Raw genomic sequence first — 14,942 nt, forward strand, 5'->3', positions numbered from 1 at the left:
CTCTCCCATCATCACACACACACACACACACACACACACACACACACACACACACACACACACACACACACACACACACACACACACACACACACACACACACACACACACACACACACACACACACACACACACACACACACACACACACACACAAAGGAAACACAAGACGGGTTAACATTCACAAAAAGACATTGTGCAAAAATAATGTTTTCATGTGTGAAAACAAAAGTGAAGTCCAACGTCATCAACAGAAACGCTTAACATGAAGCCCCAAACCCTGTTCTGAAAAGACTGAATAAAACCAGCGACTTGCATCCATTGAATGTACAGTACAGTCTGTGTGGGACAGGAAACACTGGGACAAACCTCAACGCAGACCCCCCCTCGCATGTGTCAAGTATGTTTTTTTTCCCAACGGAGAAACAAAAGGTGAAAGAAACAAACGGTGCACTTAAAAAAAAAAACAAACAGCAATATACAGCGATAGATTTACATATTTAGAAACTCTTAGCATGAACTGCAGTTAAACTAACGTGAGGAAAAGAAAGGAGGCGAAGAGCAACGATGAGGCACTCGACCCGAGCCAATCACACGCTTTGTACCCCTCCTCTTCCTGTTCCTAAAAACAGATTATTCCCTTTCACTGGACAGACGGTGGACGACGCACAGACAGTATCTCTGAACGCGGAATCCCACACTGAAAGAAGTGAGGACAGTATGGCCAAAAAAAAAAAAAGATGATGCTGCAGGTCATGATTGCAAACATTCTGCAGCAGACATTTTGAACTATTCGTGATGAGCCACTGTTTCATTGATCTGCTCAATTAATTTTACCCCAGGGCAGAAAAAACCTCCACCTCCTTCTCCCACAACGCCTCCACCCTTGTGTTTCCAGAGCAGGATACAATCAAATCTGCCTCACACCGCCCCCTGGTGGCCTGAGTGAACTCCTAACTTTGAAATTCCTGCCTTTGATTTCAGGTCAAAGCAACTGAAGGGAAATCTGTCAAAGTGACTGTGTTTGAACTAAAAAAAATCTTTACATGATGAAAAAAATAATAAATGAATCTTATGACTGTTGAGAAGGTGGAGCTCTTCTTCTTCCTGGATTATTACACTAGTGTGAAAAACTTCTTAGAAAAAGAAGTTAGAGCAGCAACGGAACAAAAAGCGTTGACAATAATAAAGTTACAGTGAAAGATATGAATGACAGTATCTAAAACGTGGGGGGGGGGCTGGCTGGCGGCTGGTATATTTTAAAACTACGATACAACAGTCATGCCTGGAGTTGTTCACCTCTCTTGTAATGTGAGTTTTTGGAGCTTCTACAGCCGCAATTTCTCAATTTTAGTAAAAAACTAACAGACAAATTCTGACTTTCTTAAATGCACTATATGCTTCTGCTCTTTCAGTCACATCAAGGTTTGGAGATTTTCAAAAGGGCCACCTCTGAAATGCATTTCGACTGTTTGCTTGTAGCGTCAGCGTTTGCTCTCGGTAACAGTTAATCAAAGGCGTTTTAGTGTCACATGAGATCTTCCAGGTAATCAAGGTTAATCTAGCCTGCAGCTTTTTTTTTAACAATGAACAGAGACAATCCAAAAAAACATCACGCAATCAAGTGGAGTGTGCCAGAAGTTAAAAGAACATGACATGCTCGGGTGAACGGGCTCGGCTTTTTGACCTTGAACATAAGACAGACAGGCGCTCCTCTGCTTGAGCTTCTCTGAATTCCCAAACTGTGGTGAGAAATTTGACTTTAGCTTCAAACCGCTGTGCCGCATCCCTCCTCCGTCGCCCCTCGTGCAAACACACCAAAGCTGCACATCCGACGCGCCGCTTTGAGCTTCGGAGCGATATTACAGCCGAAGCCGCTGCGTGGTTAGCACGTCCCGCCTGCAGTGTGTGTGTGTGAGAGTGTGTGTTCCTGTTGAGAAACGTCCCCCTCGACTCAGTCTGGATGCAGAATGAAGGGGGAGAATACACAGAAGATCATTTCTTACACTAGTTTTTTTTTTTTTTTGTATACAAGGAGGGAGTGGAGAGGGTGGGTGGGGTCTTGGTATATAAACATAACCAAGTTGAATATAATCATCATTGTTATTATTAGTCATCATCATAATAAAAGTCTTTACATGGACATTGACTGACAGACACGGCACAAACTTTACACTGTTGCTCAGTCGAGAAAGAGAGCGACGAAGACGACAGGAGGAGAGAGCAGGAGGTGGTCGTCTCTCCGTCCTCCTCTACGCTTCCTCTCCTTCCACCTGTCTCTGCTCCTCAGAGTCCTGTTTCTCCTCCTCCGCTGCCTCTCCTCCTGTGTCCTCCGATCTGTCCTCTCTCTCATCTGTTGCTGCTCCTTCGGGATGGTTAATGGAGTCTGGTTCCTGGGGCTCTGCAGGCCCATCCTCTCTGTCTCCCTGCCCGGCGTGGGGCTCTTCGGGCGGAGACGGGCCTGGGTCTGGAGCCGAGGTAGAGGGGACGGAGGGGGACGAGGAGGAGGCTGGTTGGGAGGTAACGCTAGCTTTAACTGTACTTAACTGTACTTCCTCTGCCTTTCCCGTCGCTGCCTTCTCCCTCTCCTCCTCTCTCTCCCCTTCCTCCCGCCCTCTCTTCCTCCTCCTCTTGGGGCTGCCCGGGGAGCCGTCTACTGCACTGGGAGGCATGGCGGGCAGCGCCATGATGCCGCCGTGCGGCAGGAACATGTGCGGGTACAGCAGGCCGTGGGACATGCCCGGGATCAGGAAGGGGTTGAAGGTAAGATGGCTACCGCCTCCGCCGAGATGCGCAGAGCTGAGATGTGCCCTGCCGGTGGAGGTAATGATGGCCGCCGCCTCCGCTCCTGCTCTTTTGCTGGCTTCCGCTGCTCCTTTCTCCTCCGGGCTCCTCTCCTTTTCACTTCCCCCGGAGCCAGAAGAGGCAGCGCTCTCTCTCTCGGCAGGCGTTGTTGACGAGGGGCTGGCTGCCTCAGATGTAGACGGTGCCGTTGTCGTGGTGACCTTTGCAGCAGACAATGATGAAGAGGAGGAGGAGCTGGGGTGAGGAGGAGGTGGCGCGTGCGCCATCATTGTGCCGACGCTGAACAAGGCGTGTTGCGGCATCGCGGCCCCATGGGGGTGCGGGATGCCGTGCAGCATCATGGGTAACATACTCAACCCGTTCTTGGCGTCATCTGCCGACGCTGCGGCTCCTCCCGCCTGGACGGCCGCAGAGAAACCGTGTGGAAATCCGGCCGCCATGATCCCAGAGATGGGGATGCCAGGAATCCCACCGCGGAGGTTCTGCATGGCCACCATGGAGTCCATGCTGCCGATCAATCCGCCGTTCATGAAGAGCGGCGGGCCGAGGCCAGACGTGGCTGAGTCAGAGACGGACAGGAGGGGCTTAGGCATCTCGCTGCGAGGCCGCCGTCCACGGCGCCGAGAGCCCGTGTCTCTGTTGACTGGTTCTGTCAGGATCCGAGAGAACTTCCCCTCAGGGAGGAAACCCTGCAGGAGGCGGAAAGGAAGAGGTCAAAGGTCATAGATTAAATTACAACAACAACAGCAAACATGAGAAGAGGAGGAAGAAAAAATGTTTGAGAACGAAAAAATCATCATTTAGTGTTTAAGTTCAGAAACCCACACGTTTCAACAACTGTCACAGAGTATAATACTCACAGAGTGTTTGACCACGTCAGCCCAGTCTGGAGCTACATAGTACTCTGAGTTGGCATCCAGCCACCTGGAAAGCTCCTTTATAGCCGGAGCCATAGCGCCACCAAGCTGCAGAAAAGCAGTTCAGTGTTACAACAATGATGTTTGTTCATTTGTAGGAGATCTCCTGCTTTCTCAACAGAGCTGACTCTGTGTGTGTGTGTGTGTGTGTGTGTGTGTGTGTGTGTGTGTGTGTGTGTGTGTGTGTGTATTTCCTACCCTGCGTCCGGTGCCTCGGTGCACAACAGGAACCCTCTCCTCCCCCGTCAGAGAGTTGATATCCAGCTTGGTGGGGTCTTTACAGCGATGCCTCCTCTGCTTGGGACGTTCCACAAAACCATGTAAGAGACCTGCTCCAGACTGCAGAGCGGGAGAGGAGGGACAGGACGATTGGACGGTGAAGAAAGAAAAGGCCACTCAAAGCAGATCATGGAGGAAATGTTAACAGATGATATTAAAAAAGGCACAGATTCGGTTTCAGCTGCACACACACTCAAGCACAAGCTCCCAGGACTCTCCTGTCCTCTGAATAATACCCATAACACCTTGCTGGTAAAAGCAACAACACACCGAAATCGCCAAAGCAAAGCAGGGACTCACAGGAGCGAAGGTGGGGAGGTCCATGCTGTAGCCCGGATTCTGCCTCAGCCACTCGATCAGACCCTTGCTGGCTGCCTCTCTGTCGATGGCGATGATCTCTGGCTGAGGAGGTGTCTGGGTGGGGGTGGGCGTGGAAGAGGAGGACGGCGTGGGAGGGCCGGCAGGTCGCTCTGAAGGAGAGGGGGACGGCGAGGAGGTGGAGGAGGAGACGGAGGAGTGGCTGATCACCTCCACCCGGCCCTGCAGGCAGAGACACACACACAGGCGCCTGTGTTTTTAACAATTTGAAATGCAGAGATTTCCCCCTCGATCGCACTTTTTTTTTTATTTACCTTCTGACTTTTTTCCCATCATGCCCTGGGTGTGGTTTCTCTCCTTCACACTGAAGCACATACAACAATCATAGCTGCACTGAACAGGCCCTCCTCCCTCTACCCACCTGTGTCTCTGGGAGGTGCAGTCCTCTGCTCTTGGTGAACTCAGAGTACAGAGCTTCCACGTTTCTCCTCCTCCCTCTCCTCCTCCTCAGTGAGTCATCTCCCCTCAGGTTCCCGTTAACTATTTGCCCCGTTACAGGGTGGATGAGCCCGGCCTGCAGTATCCCGGCCATGTCGATGCCCACAGAGCCCGTTAGCGGTGCCGTGATGGGGGGCGGCGGCGGCAGCTTAGGACCGCTGCCAGCACCGGCGCCGTGGTGGCTGATTCCCGTCGCCACCACGGCTTCTCCCGTCCCAATGCCACTGGTGGTGCTTATTTCCCCGGACGACTTGGTTAGATCAATGGCTGCCTCTTGCCAACCATTAATCAACATGGCTCCTGTACGGTGAGAGGGCGGGGCCACCACCGGAGCGGCGCCGCTGGAGCTCGTGGTGGCGGCAGTGTGGCATGACGATGCTGATTTCCCAGCTAAAACCTTGGCGGCGGCTGCAGCAGCAGCAGCAGCTTCATAGTCGAAAGACCTCCGACCTCCCGCTCGTTTGAGCTCGGGGAGATACGGAGGAGCCACGAGCCTCTCCTGTAAGAGAGGCAAGGAGGTGAGGCGCCAAGCTCCGCGCCCGCATGCCCCGCCCCGCTGCATGTACTGTCAGGGTGGACAGGGTGGGTGAGGGGTAGACAAGAATGGGAGAGAGATGATGGCTTTGTTAAACATACATATGGACTGAGACACAACACAGTGGCGGCTATCAACCAGACCTGGGTGACACCATGAGCTCTACACCTTTAGACTCCTCTGTTTAACTCTGCAGGTGGAGAAGCTTCCAAAGCTTCCTGGTTTGTTCACGGCCACTGTGCAGATAATTAATCAGACTGTAAATTAAGTGTAAATGAGCAAATATAGTTCTGACATGATCCATGACTACCTGCCCAAGTCTGATATCAACATGTATAATAACAGGACGCACTACAGAGACAGGGAACTTTACAAAAAGCAACAAAGCAATGGTGTGAACCAGAGGTGCCCAGTGCTACCTACATACCAGTGAAGATGTGTTGAGATATAAATCTAAAGATACATTACATAAGATGTACTTTTACATTATATCATTGATCAGAATATGGATGAATATATCAGCTCTCAGACTGGGTCCATCCCCGAGAGGCCAGGAAGAGGCAGCGGGGACTATTTTCACATCTAACTCGGAGAATTAAGGGTTTATTTTGTCCAAACCAGAGTTGGTGATTGTTGAACATGAAGTGTGTGATGAGTAAACAATTCAGCTCGTCTTAGTTCTGTGAAAGAGCCAAGCTTGAATTCAGAAGGTGTGCTGTTGTATTTTTCTGTTCACTAAGGAAAACAGGTCTTTCTCGACATTTGGTGAGTTTACTTTGTGTATTGTAAAAAAGATAACATACATAACATGGGCGGATTATAACACCAACCTGCAGGAACAAATCAGCAATCGTTTGGTTGTTTGGAAAATTTTAACATATCGTCCCGCCCTGAGAAATAGTTACATCACGTGGACATGGCGTTGATGACATGTGCAGAGCACTATCTTCACATTTAGCACCGTTAGCATCGTTAGCAGTACAAACTGGACACCACTCGTGTGAACCATGGCGTGACAGAGTGGATACATGTGGACAGATGACAGATGCATAGATATGTGCAACAGAGGGAGTTCACTGATTCATTCAGCGGGTCACCGGGATGTTCTCACCTTAGGTAGTCTTGTGAGAGGGGGAGGGATGGAGAACCCCAGCCCAGGGTTCGTCTGCTGAACCCTGGCCTGGCCTGGGACGGAGCTGGAGGCCGTGGTGGTGAGGAAGCTCGCTCTGTGGTGCTGGTGCTGGGCTAAGCTGTTGGCCAGGCAGGAGTTGGCGGTCAGGGGGCCGGGCGAGTCATACTGCTCACTCGATGAAGGCCACTTCCCCTTCAGGATGGCGTGGCAGATGCTGTCCAGGCGGTTGATGATGACCCGGTCCTGCAGGGAGCGATACAACAGCACAGGACTGAACTGAGAAGCTACAGCTCCTCAGAGGTCACACAGACCCCCCGATTATTATCAATTATTATTATCTTTATCACAAACATTCCTACCAGAAAATCTGTGGGGTGAACTATGAACTGAGATTAACAGGTCAGTGAGGTAACCTGGTTTTAGCTGCATTCAGTTTGTGCTGCAGAAAACCATTTTTTCCATGTTTGCTTCAATTCCAAATAATTAAAAACGCATGTAGCTGATTAAAGGAACAGATTGACATTTAATAAGAATAACTGACTGCCTTCAGCTCATGATACAGCAGATTATGTTGCTAAAAAAGGCTGCTGTCGCCTGGATGGGAGGACGTCATACAAGACAAACTGTTGAGAAACCTTGACAGACATTTGAGACGCGAATGACTCCACAGTACCTTCGGCCACTCGGAAAACGAGTAAAGCGCTTTCTCCTGCAGCAGCTGAGCGATGGTCGGCTCCCTGCTGTCGTGGAGGCTGTCGGAAATTTCACACATGGAAATGGGAGCTGCGAACCTGGGACTGCTCATGTAGCCCTCCACCACAGGCACTACGGGAGAGGACGACGGGTTAACAGCTTAACAACGAGACTTTTTCTTTCGATCACAAGAGAGCCTTGATCAGAAGGCAAACATCAGTTTACACTTCACTTGTGTGTCTTAAAGTCAATGTGAGTTAGTCCATTATGAAAATTAATTATTCGAAGAGTTAGTCACTTTATGCCATAATATCAACTAAATAATAGAATCAGTGATTAATCAATAGATCAGTGAATCACTCAGGAATCATCAGCTGCAGCTCTGGTGCGTATCGACCTTCAGAAAGAGTTGGTACCTGGTGTCGATGGCCTCTCCTCCTTCACTTGTCCTTTCACCACCAGACTCCCCGCGGCGTCCACCAGCCCGTCCGTCTGCTCCAGCTTCGGGGTCAGGACCGTGCTGTCGGCCTCCAGCAGCTCCTGCTTCGTCTCGGCTTTGATTTCGGGTAAAGCGCCGAACTCCAGACCCTCCGGCTTGGCCTCGGGTTTGATCTCAGAGCTGTCTGGGTAGGCTGTGAACTCCAGACCCTCTGGCTTGGTCTCAGTTTTAAGCTTGGCTCCGTCGGGATAAGCAGCAAACCCGAGAGCTACCGGTTTAGCTTCAGGCTTGATTTCAGCGCCATCTGGGTAGGCTGTGAACTGGAGGACTTCAGGTTTACTGTCCAAACACTCGGGCTTCATGGGAAGGCTGAGATCTTCAGGTTTGGCCTCCAGTGTTTCAGGCTTGACAGGATAGTCTAACTGCTCTGCTTTGGTCACCAAGTCTTCTGACTTCACGGCGTAGGAGAAGAATTTTCCATGTTTGACCTCAGAGCTGTCAGGGTAGACGTCCTCCGCAGTCTCTGTTTTGGTCTCCTCCACCTTGATTGGGAGCTGCTGTGGCTTCTTCTCACCACAACTGTCTGGTAAGAGAGAAAATTTCAGATCAGACGGCTTTGTGTCAACACTGTTTTCGGCTAGAGTAGGAGCCATTTTGATTTCATTTTGTTCAAGCAGATTGTCTTTGTTGTCCTGATCAAGGGAGAATGTCAGAGCTCTGTTCTTACAGTCTCTGTCGCCATCTAGTGAAGTCAGATCTTCAGCTGTGGCTTCATAGTGTTCCTGATTCATGGAGACTTCAGTTTTGACTCCGCCGCCGCTCTCTGTGGCGGTTTCATCAGGCTTTGATGTGTCTGTAGGGGATGAGACAGAAGTGGCAGGACCTGAGGGCTGTCCGTACTCAGAGTAAATGCTCTGCAGCTCCATCTCACCGGGTTTGGCGTCTTGCTGTTTCGCAGCCTTTCCTGACACTTCATCACAGGCTCGAACCACGGGAACATCCATAAGAGACACATGATCCATCTGCCCCTCTGAGATCTCGTCCACTTGATCTGCAAGATCCACCGTTCCATCCTCTCTGGAGTCTTCTCTCGCTTGCACAAACTCTCCAGCGGCGTCCCCCATCAATGTGTCAGTGTCAAGAGAGTTGTCCATTGTTTCCTCCTCCACTGTCTGATACAAAATAAATCCATCCACCTCCTCACCAGGCACTTCAATAGACTCCGGACATGCAAGGCTGCTCTCCTGCTCCAGCTTCCCGAGATACGGGTGCACGCCCTGCCGTAACTCCTCTTTACTTTCCGCTTGGTCAAAGCTTTCCTGCAGGTCTTGAGACAGCGGGTTTGACACCTCCATCGTCTCATCCTGTTCTCCGAGGCCCGGCTCCGACTCTATCCCATCCATCTGTGGCACCTCCATGGGTGGATTCAAGGCTCCCAAACTTTGGTCTGCACCTGTGAGGACGAAGCATTGAGATGTAAAGCTGTGTCTACCAACACTCAATGAACAAACCCTGCAGCGCAGACATTCGATCTGATGACAGCGTCTGTCAGGTTATTCTGACCATACAAGCAAAAGAACATGATGAGGTCTGCGCTCATTTCATCTCAGTGTGCCTGGGTCTGAATCAGCATGGTGGGGTGGTGACTCGCTTTGCTTTCTGCCAGTGTTTTGTTTTTGATGTGACCACCGGGGGTCGCCAAAGTAACACATCATCTGATCCTACACACACACACTGGTCCTCAGGGAGTCAAGGAGCATCCTGAAGTCAGTCTCAGGGCAGATCTTAAAACATTTGTAATTTGGATTGATAACACATATTGAATTGAAATGAATTGTTGTGAACACTCCCACGTCTTTTTACCTCGGCCTGCATCACTCTCCTCTCTCTCCAGACTTGGATCTCGCCGTTTGCTCTGCTCCATGGTCGCCCCCGACAATTCTTCCACCTCGTCTTCCTCTTTGTCGTCAAACTCGAACCCAGCGCCTCCTTCCTGGCTGTCTCCTTCCTCCACGGGATTGGTCAGGCTCTCGGCTACATCAGAGTGGCCCAGCCCGTCCTGAGGCTCGTGGGCAGTGATGTCAGAGAGAGAGAGGGGAGGCGGGGGGACGTAGGGGGGAGGAGGGCTCGCTGATAGGTCGGTTTGATCTGCGCTGGGTTCCTCGCTCACACCAATGTCCTGAATACATAAAACAGAGCGCTTTGTGATGATCACATCAGGTTAAACTAATTACTGTTCACATCATTGTAATTAAAAATGAGCAAAATGAGATACTGAAGCTGATTAAAGCGAAAAACATCTATAAAAATGATATTGACTCTTGATTATAGTTCACTGAGGTCTTCTTTGGTCTGGTGTTTTCTGTCATTACATAGAAATAAAAAAAAACTCTTGCATAATTCTAACAGCCATGAGAGAACACAAGGTCTTAGAGCTCTGCTCGTTCAGTCGTTAGCATTTAAAAAAACGGCCTTTCAAACATGTTTATTATGTTTCTCCTGGAGTGGCATGACCCTGACAGGACTCAGCCACAGCTGAAGTGGGCGCTTTACGCCCACATGACCCATTCATGAATATCTGAACTCTATTTTATATTTGAAAAACCTTCCTGAAAGACACATGAGTTGCTTCTGAAGACAGTCCATATTCTCAGTGTATCTTAGCCTCTTTTCCACTCTACATTTTTGCTTTTAGTGCAACACTGAGATCAAGACTTTCATGGTCATTTAGCGTGTCTGTCCATTTCCTGCCCCGCTGAGAACATAACTGCACAAACGAGTTTCTAACGTGACGGATAAGAAGATGCGAACGCCAACCTTGAAAAGCATGTAACTGGAGGACAGCGGCTCCACAGGATCTCCTGCAGAGGGGTGGGAAGGCGAGGATGAGGGCGGGAGGCCCAAACACTCCTCCAGAGTTCCACCTTCCTCAGCTCCTCTGTCTCCACCCTGCGTCTCCTCGTCCTCCTCCTCCAGAAAGCCCGTCTCCAGAGTGGAGGGACCCAGGATCGGATCGGATTCATTGAACATGTGGTGAGCTGGGCTGGAGTGGTCTGTGCCGTCCCAGGGGGCCTGCAGGGACAAGGACGGCGGAGGGAAATACGATGATGATGATGATGATGATGATGATGACGATACACACAAACATGGATTTTTCACTGTTTTCTCACATTTTGCAAGTAATAGATCAATCGTGAAAAGCAAGATTAATCAATAATTAAACAGTCATTCCTTGCAGCTCCACTCCATCACACATGCATAATTTACCGGCTCATTACTTAAGAAGGAGAATAAAAACTGAAGGCACGGCGCGTACCTGTAACTGATCCAGCTCTACTGACGGCGCCATCAGCCCGGTTTCCTCAGAGGAGCCCTGTTCGCCAACGAGGACGTCACTCCTCAGTTTTGAATCAAGGTCCGTTCCCCCGACGCCATATGAGTTGAGCATGCTTTGACCTCCTGCGGCCGAATTGAACGGGAATCCGTTGAGTGCGTCTTTGGAGGCCTTCCCTCCATGCAAAGCCTCTGCAGACATGGCGTCGTGGTGCAGCGAGCCCAGTTCCAGGGTTTCATCCAGAGGAGGACAATCGAGGAAATCTCCCCGTGATCCAGCAACTATTCCCAGGCTCGGTGAGGCAGAATTGTGGGCGTCTAAAGGTGGAGGGTGGAGGTGAGGGTGAGAGGAGGAGGAAGATGAGGAGGAAGGAGAGGGAGCAGATGGAGGCACAGGCGGATGCTGGTGGTGATGATGGTGGTGGTGGTGGTGAGAGGACTGGTGGGGATACTCAGGAGGCTGAGGGGAGTGTCGACCCAGACCCGAGTCATACAGACAGCAGTGAGGATGAGGCAGCTGCGGATGAGACGAGGAGGAGGACGACGAAGACGAGATGCCAGAGTGAGCCGCCAAGCCCGGATGGTGAGGGTGATGATGACTCTGAGGATGAAGATGCGAGGGGTGCCCCCTGACGTAGTTCCTGTGAGCCTCCAGGAAGCTCAGCTGGGGGTCGTTCAGGATGTAGAAGTCGGTGCGGCTCAAGCCGTGGCGCGCCGCCCCGATGAGGAGGTCCCGGTCGTGTTTGCCGGACTCCCACCAGACCGGAAGGTAGAGGGAGGGGCGGCACAGCTGAAGACGGGCCGAGATTAACGGGTGACGGAGAACCTGAAGGAAGGACGCAGTTCAGAGAGCAGGAGAGTGTAAATGTCCACCATGTGATGGGACATCCTGAGTAAAATCAAATGATCAACTGTTTCCCTTCTATTGTTTTACTCGTTTGCTTTTACTACAGTTCCCATCATGCTTTGGATGATGTAAGCAGGAAGCAACAAAAGCAGCCCCAGAAGCTGTTTACATTTCAGAGAAAGCGAGTTCCTGTTTACACTGTAACTATGAATACGCCGTCAACAATGAGCGGTAGACAGACTTATGGGTCTCTATCTCCACCAGACTTTTATTTATGACGCGAGAAGAAGCGAGACATTTCTGACACACAACACATTGATCAAATGCTGCAGATAAAAAGTCAGGAGTGATGAATCGGGTTCATTTACGCATCCATCAATGCCCTGACGTGAACTCCACCAAAAAAAACGCTGCATTAGAGACGATCCTTGAAGCAAACTTTGAGCTGCAGCAGTGAAAAGCGGCGTTAGTGATGAAGCTCGGCCCACCTGCTCTCTGATCTTTCGCAGCAGCTCGATGCGGTATAACGTCCGGGCGGCTCTCTCTTCTGTCAGAGGCTCAACGAACACAGCTGGATCCACCAGGCCTGGAAAACAGACCCAGTTACATTTATGATGATGCTGCTAAAATTATTATCACTATAACTTTCACTCTCAATGTGGAACTTGCATTTTGCTTCTGCATGCTCTGCCTCTCTAAGCCAAACCAGTCAAGGCAGACAGTCCTGGTCCTGGTTTCTGCCTGATAAAAGAGAGTTTTTCCTCTCCGCTGCTGCCAAGTGCTTCCTCGTGGTGGGAACTGTTGGGTCTCTGTATCTTATAACGAGTCTATACGAAAAGCCCCCTGAGATAACTTCTGTTATGGCTCAATATAAATGAAACTGCCTTGGCTTGATCTATTCTGTACACACGACATTTGCTGCATATCTGTCCATCCCGGGAGACAGATGCCTCCTCTGTTGCTCTTTCTGAGGTTTCTTCCCTTTTTTCCCCGTTAAAGGCTTTTCTGGGCAGTTTGTCCTCGTCTGAATGGCGGCTCTGAGGACAGAGGGTGTCATATGCTGTACAGATTCCGGGGCCCCTTTGAGGGAAATTTGTGATTTGTGATACCGGGCTAAATACATAAAGATGACTGCTGAACTGTAACTGAACTGTCAGTGACGATCAAATGAATCCTCCCACCAGCAGGGGTCAGCAATGTTCCCTCAGGAGGGAGATGATGTTTCTATCAAGCTGCCAGGGTTAAATAACACATGTCCGAGCGTGTGTGTGCGTGTGTGTGATCATACAAAATACCTTCTTCCTTCCTTGGAGGCAGCTTGCAGGCTGTCCTGCACATGTTGACAAAGGAGTTGAAGTATCTCTCCAAACTCTCGTCCGTCTTCCTCTCCAGTCGGGCCAGCGCTCTGAACTGGGACCAGTCGAAGGTTTTCCTCTCGGGGTCGTACACCACCCCGAATGATGACACGGTGCGGTAAAAATCTGCTTGTTCTCGACGAGTCCACCTTAAACGTGACGGAGGAGGACAAAGGCTGATCATATTCAGACTCAAGGAGGCGGACAATGTGGAGAAAATGCTTCAGATTTATATGAAGGATGTTAAAGAAGCACAAACAGATGCATCCTAGAGCTGAACACAACCTGCCTGCTTAAAAAACTACAGTTAAGTACTTTAAAATACTGAGTATTTGTAGCCTCAAACACAGGCTTTACATTTAGATCCGCAACAAACAAAGTGTTTTTCAAGACATTTTTGCTGTCTGTCCTTCAAAGATGAAAAACAGAGCTGACCACTGTCGACTGGTACTAGTTTGACAGTATGAAGCCATGTGGTTGCAGGATAAAAGACCAGAGATGCAGATCCAAACGTCCCAGCGATAAAAATAACATCGATCCATTTTAAAACTTGGTATCAGCAGAGCGTCGTTACCTCCTCTGCCACTCCAGAAACAGGGGGTCAGGCTCGGTGGCGACCACAGAGCACCGCCGCAGCTCTTCGCCCAGCTGCCACTGCAGCGGCCCACCGGTGTGATGACCGTGGGCGGCTCCGGCTCCTCCGATCCCCATGGCAACGAGGCCGTCGTGCAGCAGGAAGTCGTGCCTCAGCAGCGGCTCGCGGCGCAGCGTGAAGCGCTGGTAGGCGGTGATCAGGCGCCGTAAACGCGCCGTCAGGGCAGGGCCGGTGGGCCAGAGGGGCCGGGCTTGGACGACGTGCAGAGCCGCCACCCCAGTCCCCGTTCCGGTCGTCGTCGTGGTGACCAACGTTCCATCCTGGGCGCACAAGTCAGCTGACATCTGGGAGTCTATGGGGAAAAGAGGTTTCTCAGAACATTACTACTCAGTGTCTCATTATTATATTATTATATGCTTAATTTGCCAAGAAGACGCATCTATTTGTGAGAGGTCTGTCTTATTAAAACACAGAATTTGGACTTCATTTAAAAGGCTTTAAACTTTTAACAGATCCTGAAATTATCACTGGAAACACAGAATTTATGAGCTGGGAAATGCCAAAAAAAAAAAAGAATCAAAGCAGTACTTTGGTCTCTGATAGCTGTGAGCCCTGAGGTCGTTCTTGTCAAATGTAAACTCTTACTGCAGCTTTCCCGGAATATTCCGCCTGTATGTGTCCCTGCATGTTCTCAATACTACAAAAGTATTTCTTATGTCCACCAGGACAACAGGTATTTGTGTCAAAGCGTCTCTCCATCTTTCTCCAGAGTGCTATTCAACAATTAGATGTCCATTAAATGTAACCACTGAGACGGCCAGCACCATTAAAACTATCAAAGCTCATTTCACAGGCCGGATCACCCCACGCTCTGCACAGCAGCGCTGTGCTGGACACTAAAGGTGAGAATGGGTTTAGATACAGTAGGAGCAGAGGCGGGCCGTGCTATTAGGCAAACCAGGCATTTGCCTGGAGCCCTGGGCCCCATATAAGGCCTTTGGGGCCCCAAAAATGCATTTTTTTTATAATTTGTCCACATATTACTTTTTTTCAATCAATATCTCTTCACAATAGTAGCATCGGGATGTCTAATTTGATCAATTACTCATGTTTTGACGGTCTTTCTACCAACCGTGCACCCCCTTCAGTCTGCAGTGCATGGACTATTCCATGTTACGTATCACACTCGATCGCAC

At 50.0% G+C, this 14,942-nt stretch overlaps 1 protein-coding gene across 7 annotated transcripts in view; it reads right to left on the bottom strand.

The window, feature by feature from the left end:
* Positions 1-1,487: 1,487 nt before the first annotated feature.
* The window catches only part of chd6 (chromodomain helicase DNA binding protein 6), an 80,486-nt gene continuing 67,031 nt past the window's right edge, over positions 1,488-14,942 (bottom strand). For 4 of the 7 annotated variants that reach the window (XM_070958487.1, XM_070958489.1, XM_070958488.1 and 1 more), the window contains exons 32-45: positions 13,726-14,098; positions 13,092-13,300; positions 12,285-12,382; positions 10,933-11,775; positions 10,434-10,688; positions 9,480-9,795; positions 7,594-9,069; positions 7,158-7,309; positions 6,464-6,727; positions 4,741-5,382; positions 4,302-4,541; positions 3,921-4,061; positions 3,666-3,770; positions 1,488-3,494 (exon numbers count right to left, since the gene is read on the bottom strand). In XM_070958487.1, coding sequence (XP_070814588.1) covers positions 2,253-3,494; positions 3,666-3,770; positions 3,921-4,061; positions 4,302-4,541; positions 4,741-5,382; positions 6,464-6,727; positions 7,158-7,309; positions 7,594-9,069; positions 9,480-9,795; positions 10,434-10,688; positions 10,933-11,775; positions 12,285-12,382; positions 13,092-13,300; positions 13,726-14,098 — 6,356 coding nt within the window. In that variant the 3' untranslated portion in view covers positions 1,488-2,252. The remainder of the gene's footprint in view (positions 3,495-3,665; positions 3,771-3,920; positions 4,062-4,301; positions 4,542-4,740; positions 5,383-6,463; positions 6,728-7,157; positions 7,310-7,593; positions 9,070-9,479; positions 9,796-10,433; positions 10,689-10,932; positions 11,776-12,284; positions 12,383-13,091; positions 13,301-13,725; positions 14,099-14,942) is intronic. The other 3 variants (XM_070958491.1, XM_070958490.1, XM_070958492.1) reach the window with 3 other exon arrangements.

This window comes from Chaetodon trifascialis, chromosome 3 (assembly GCF_039877785.1).
Source record: "Chaetodon trifascialis isolate fChaTrf1 chromosome 3, fChaTrf1.hap1, whole genome shotgun sequence".
Taxonomy (NCBI): Eukaryota; Metazoa; Chordata; class Actinopteri; order Chaetodontiformes; family Chaetodontidae; genus Chaetodon; species Chaetodon trifascialis.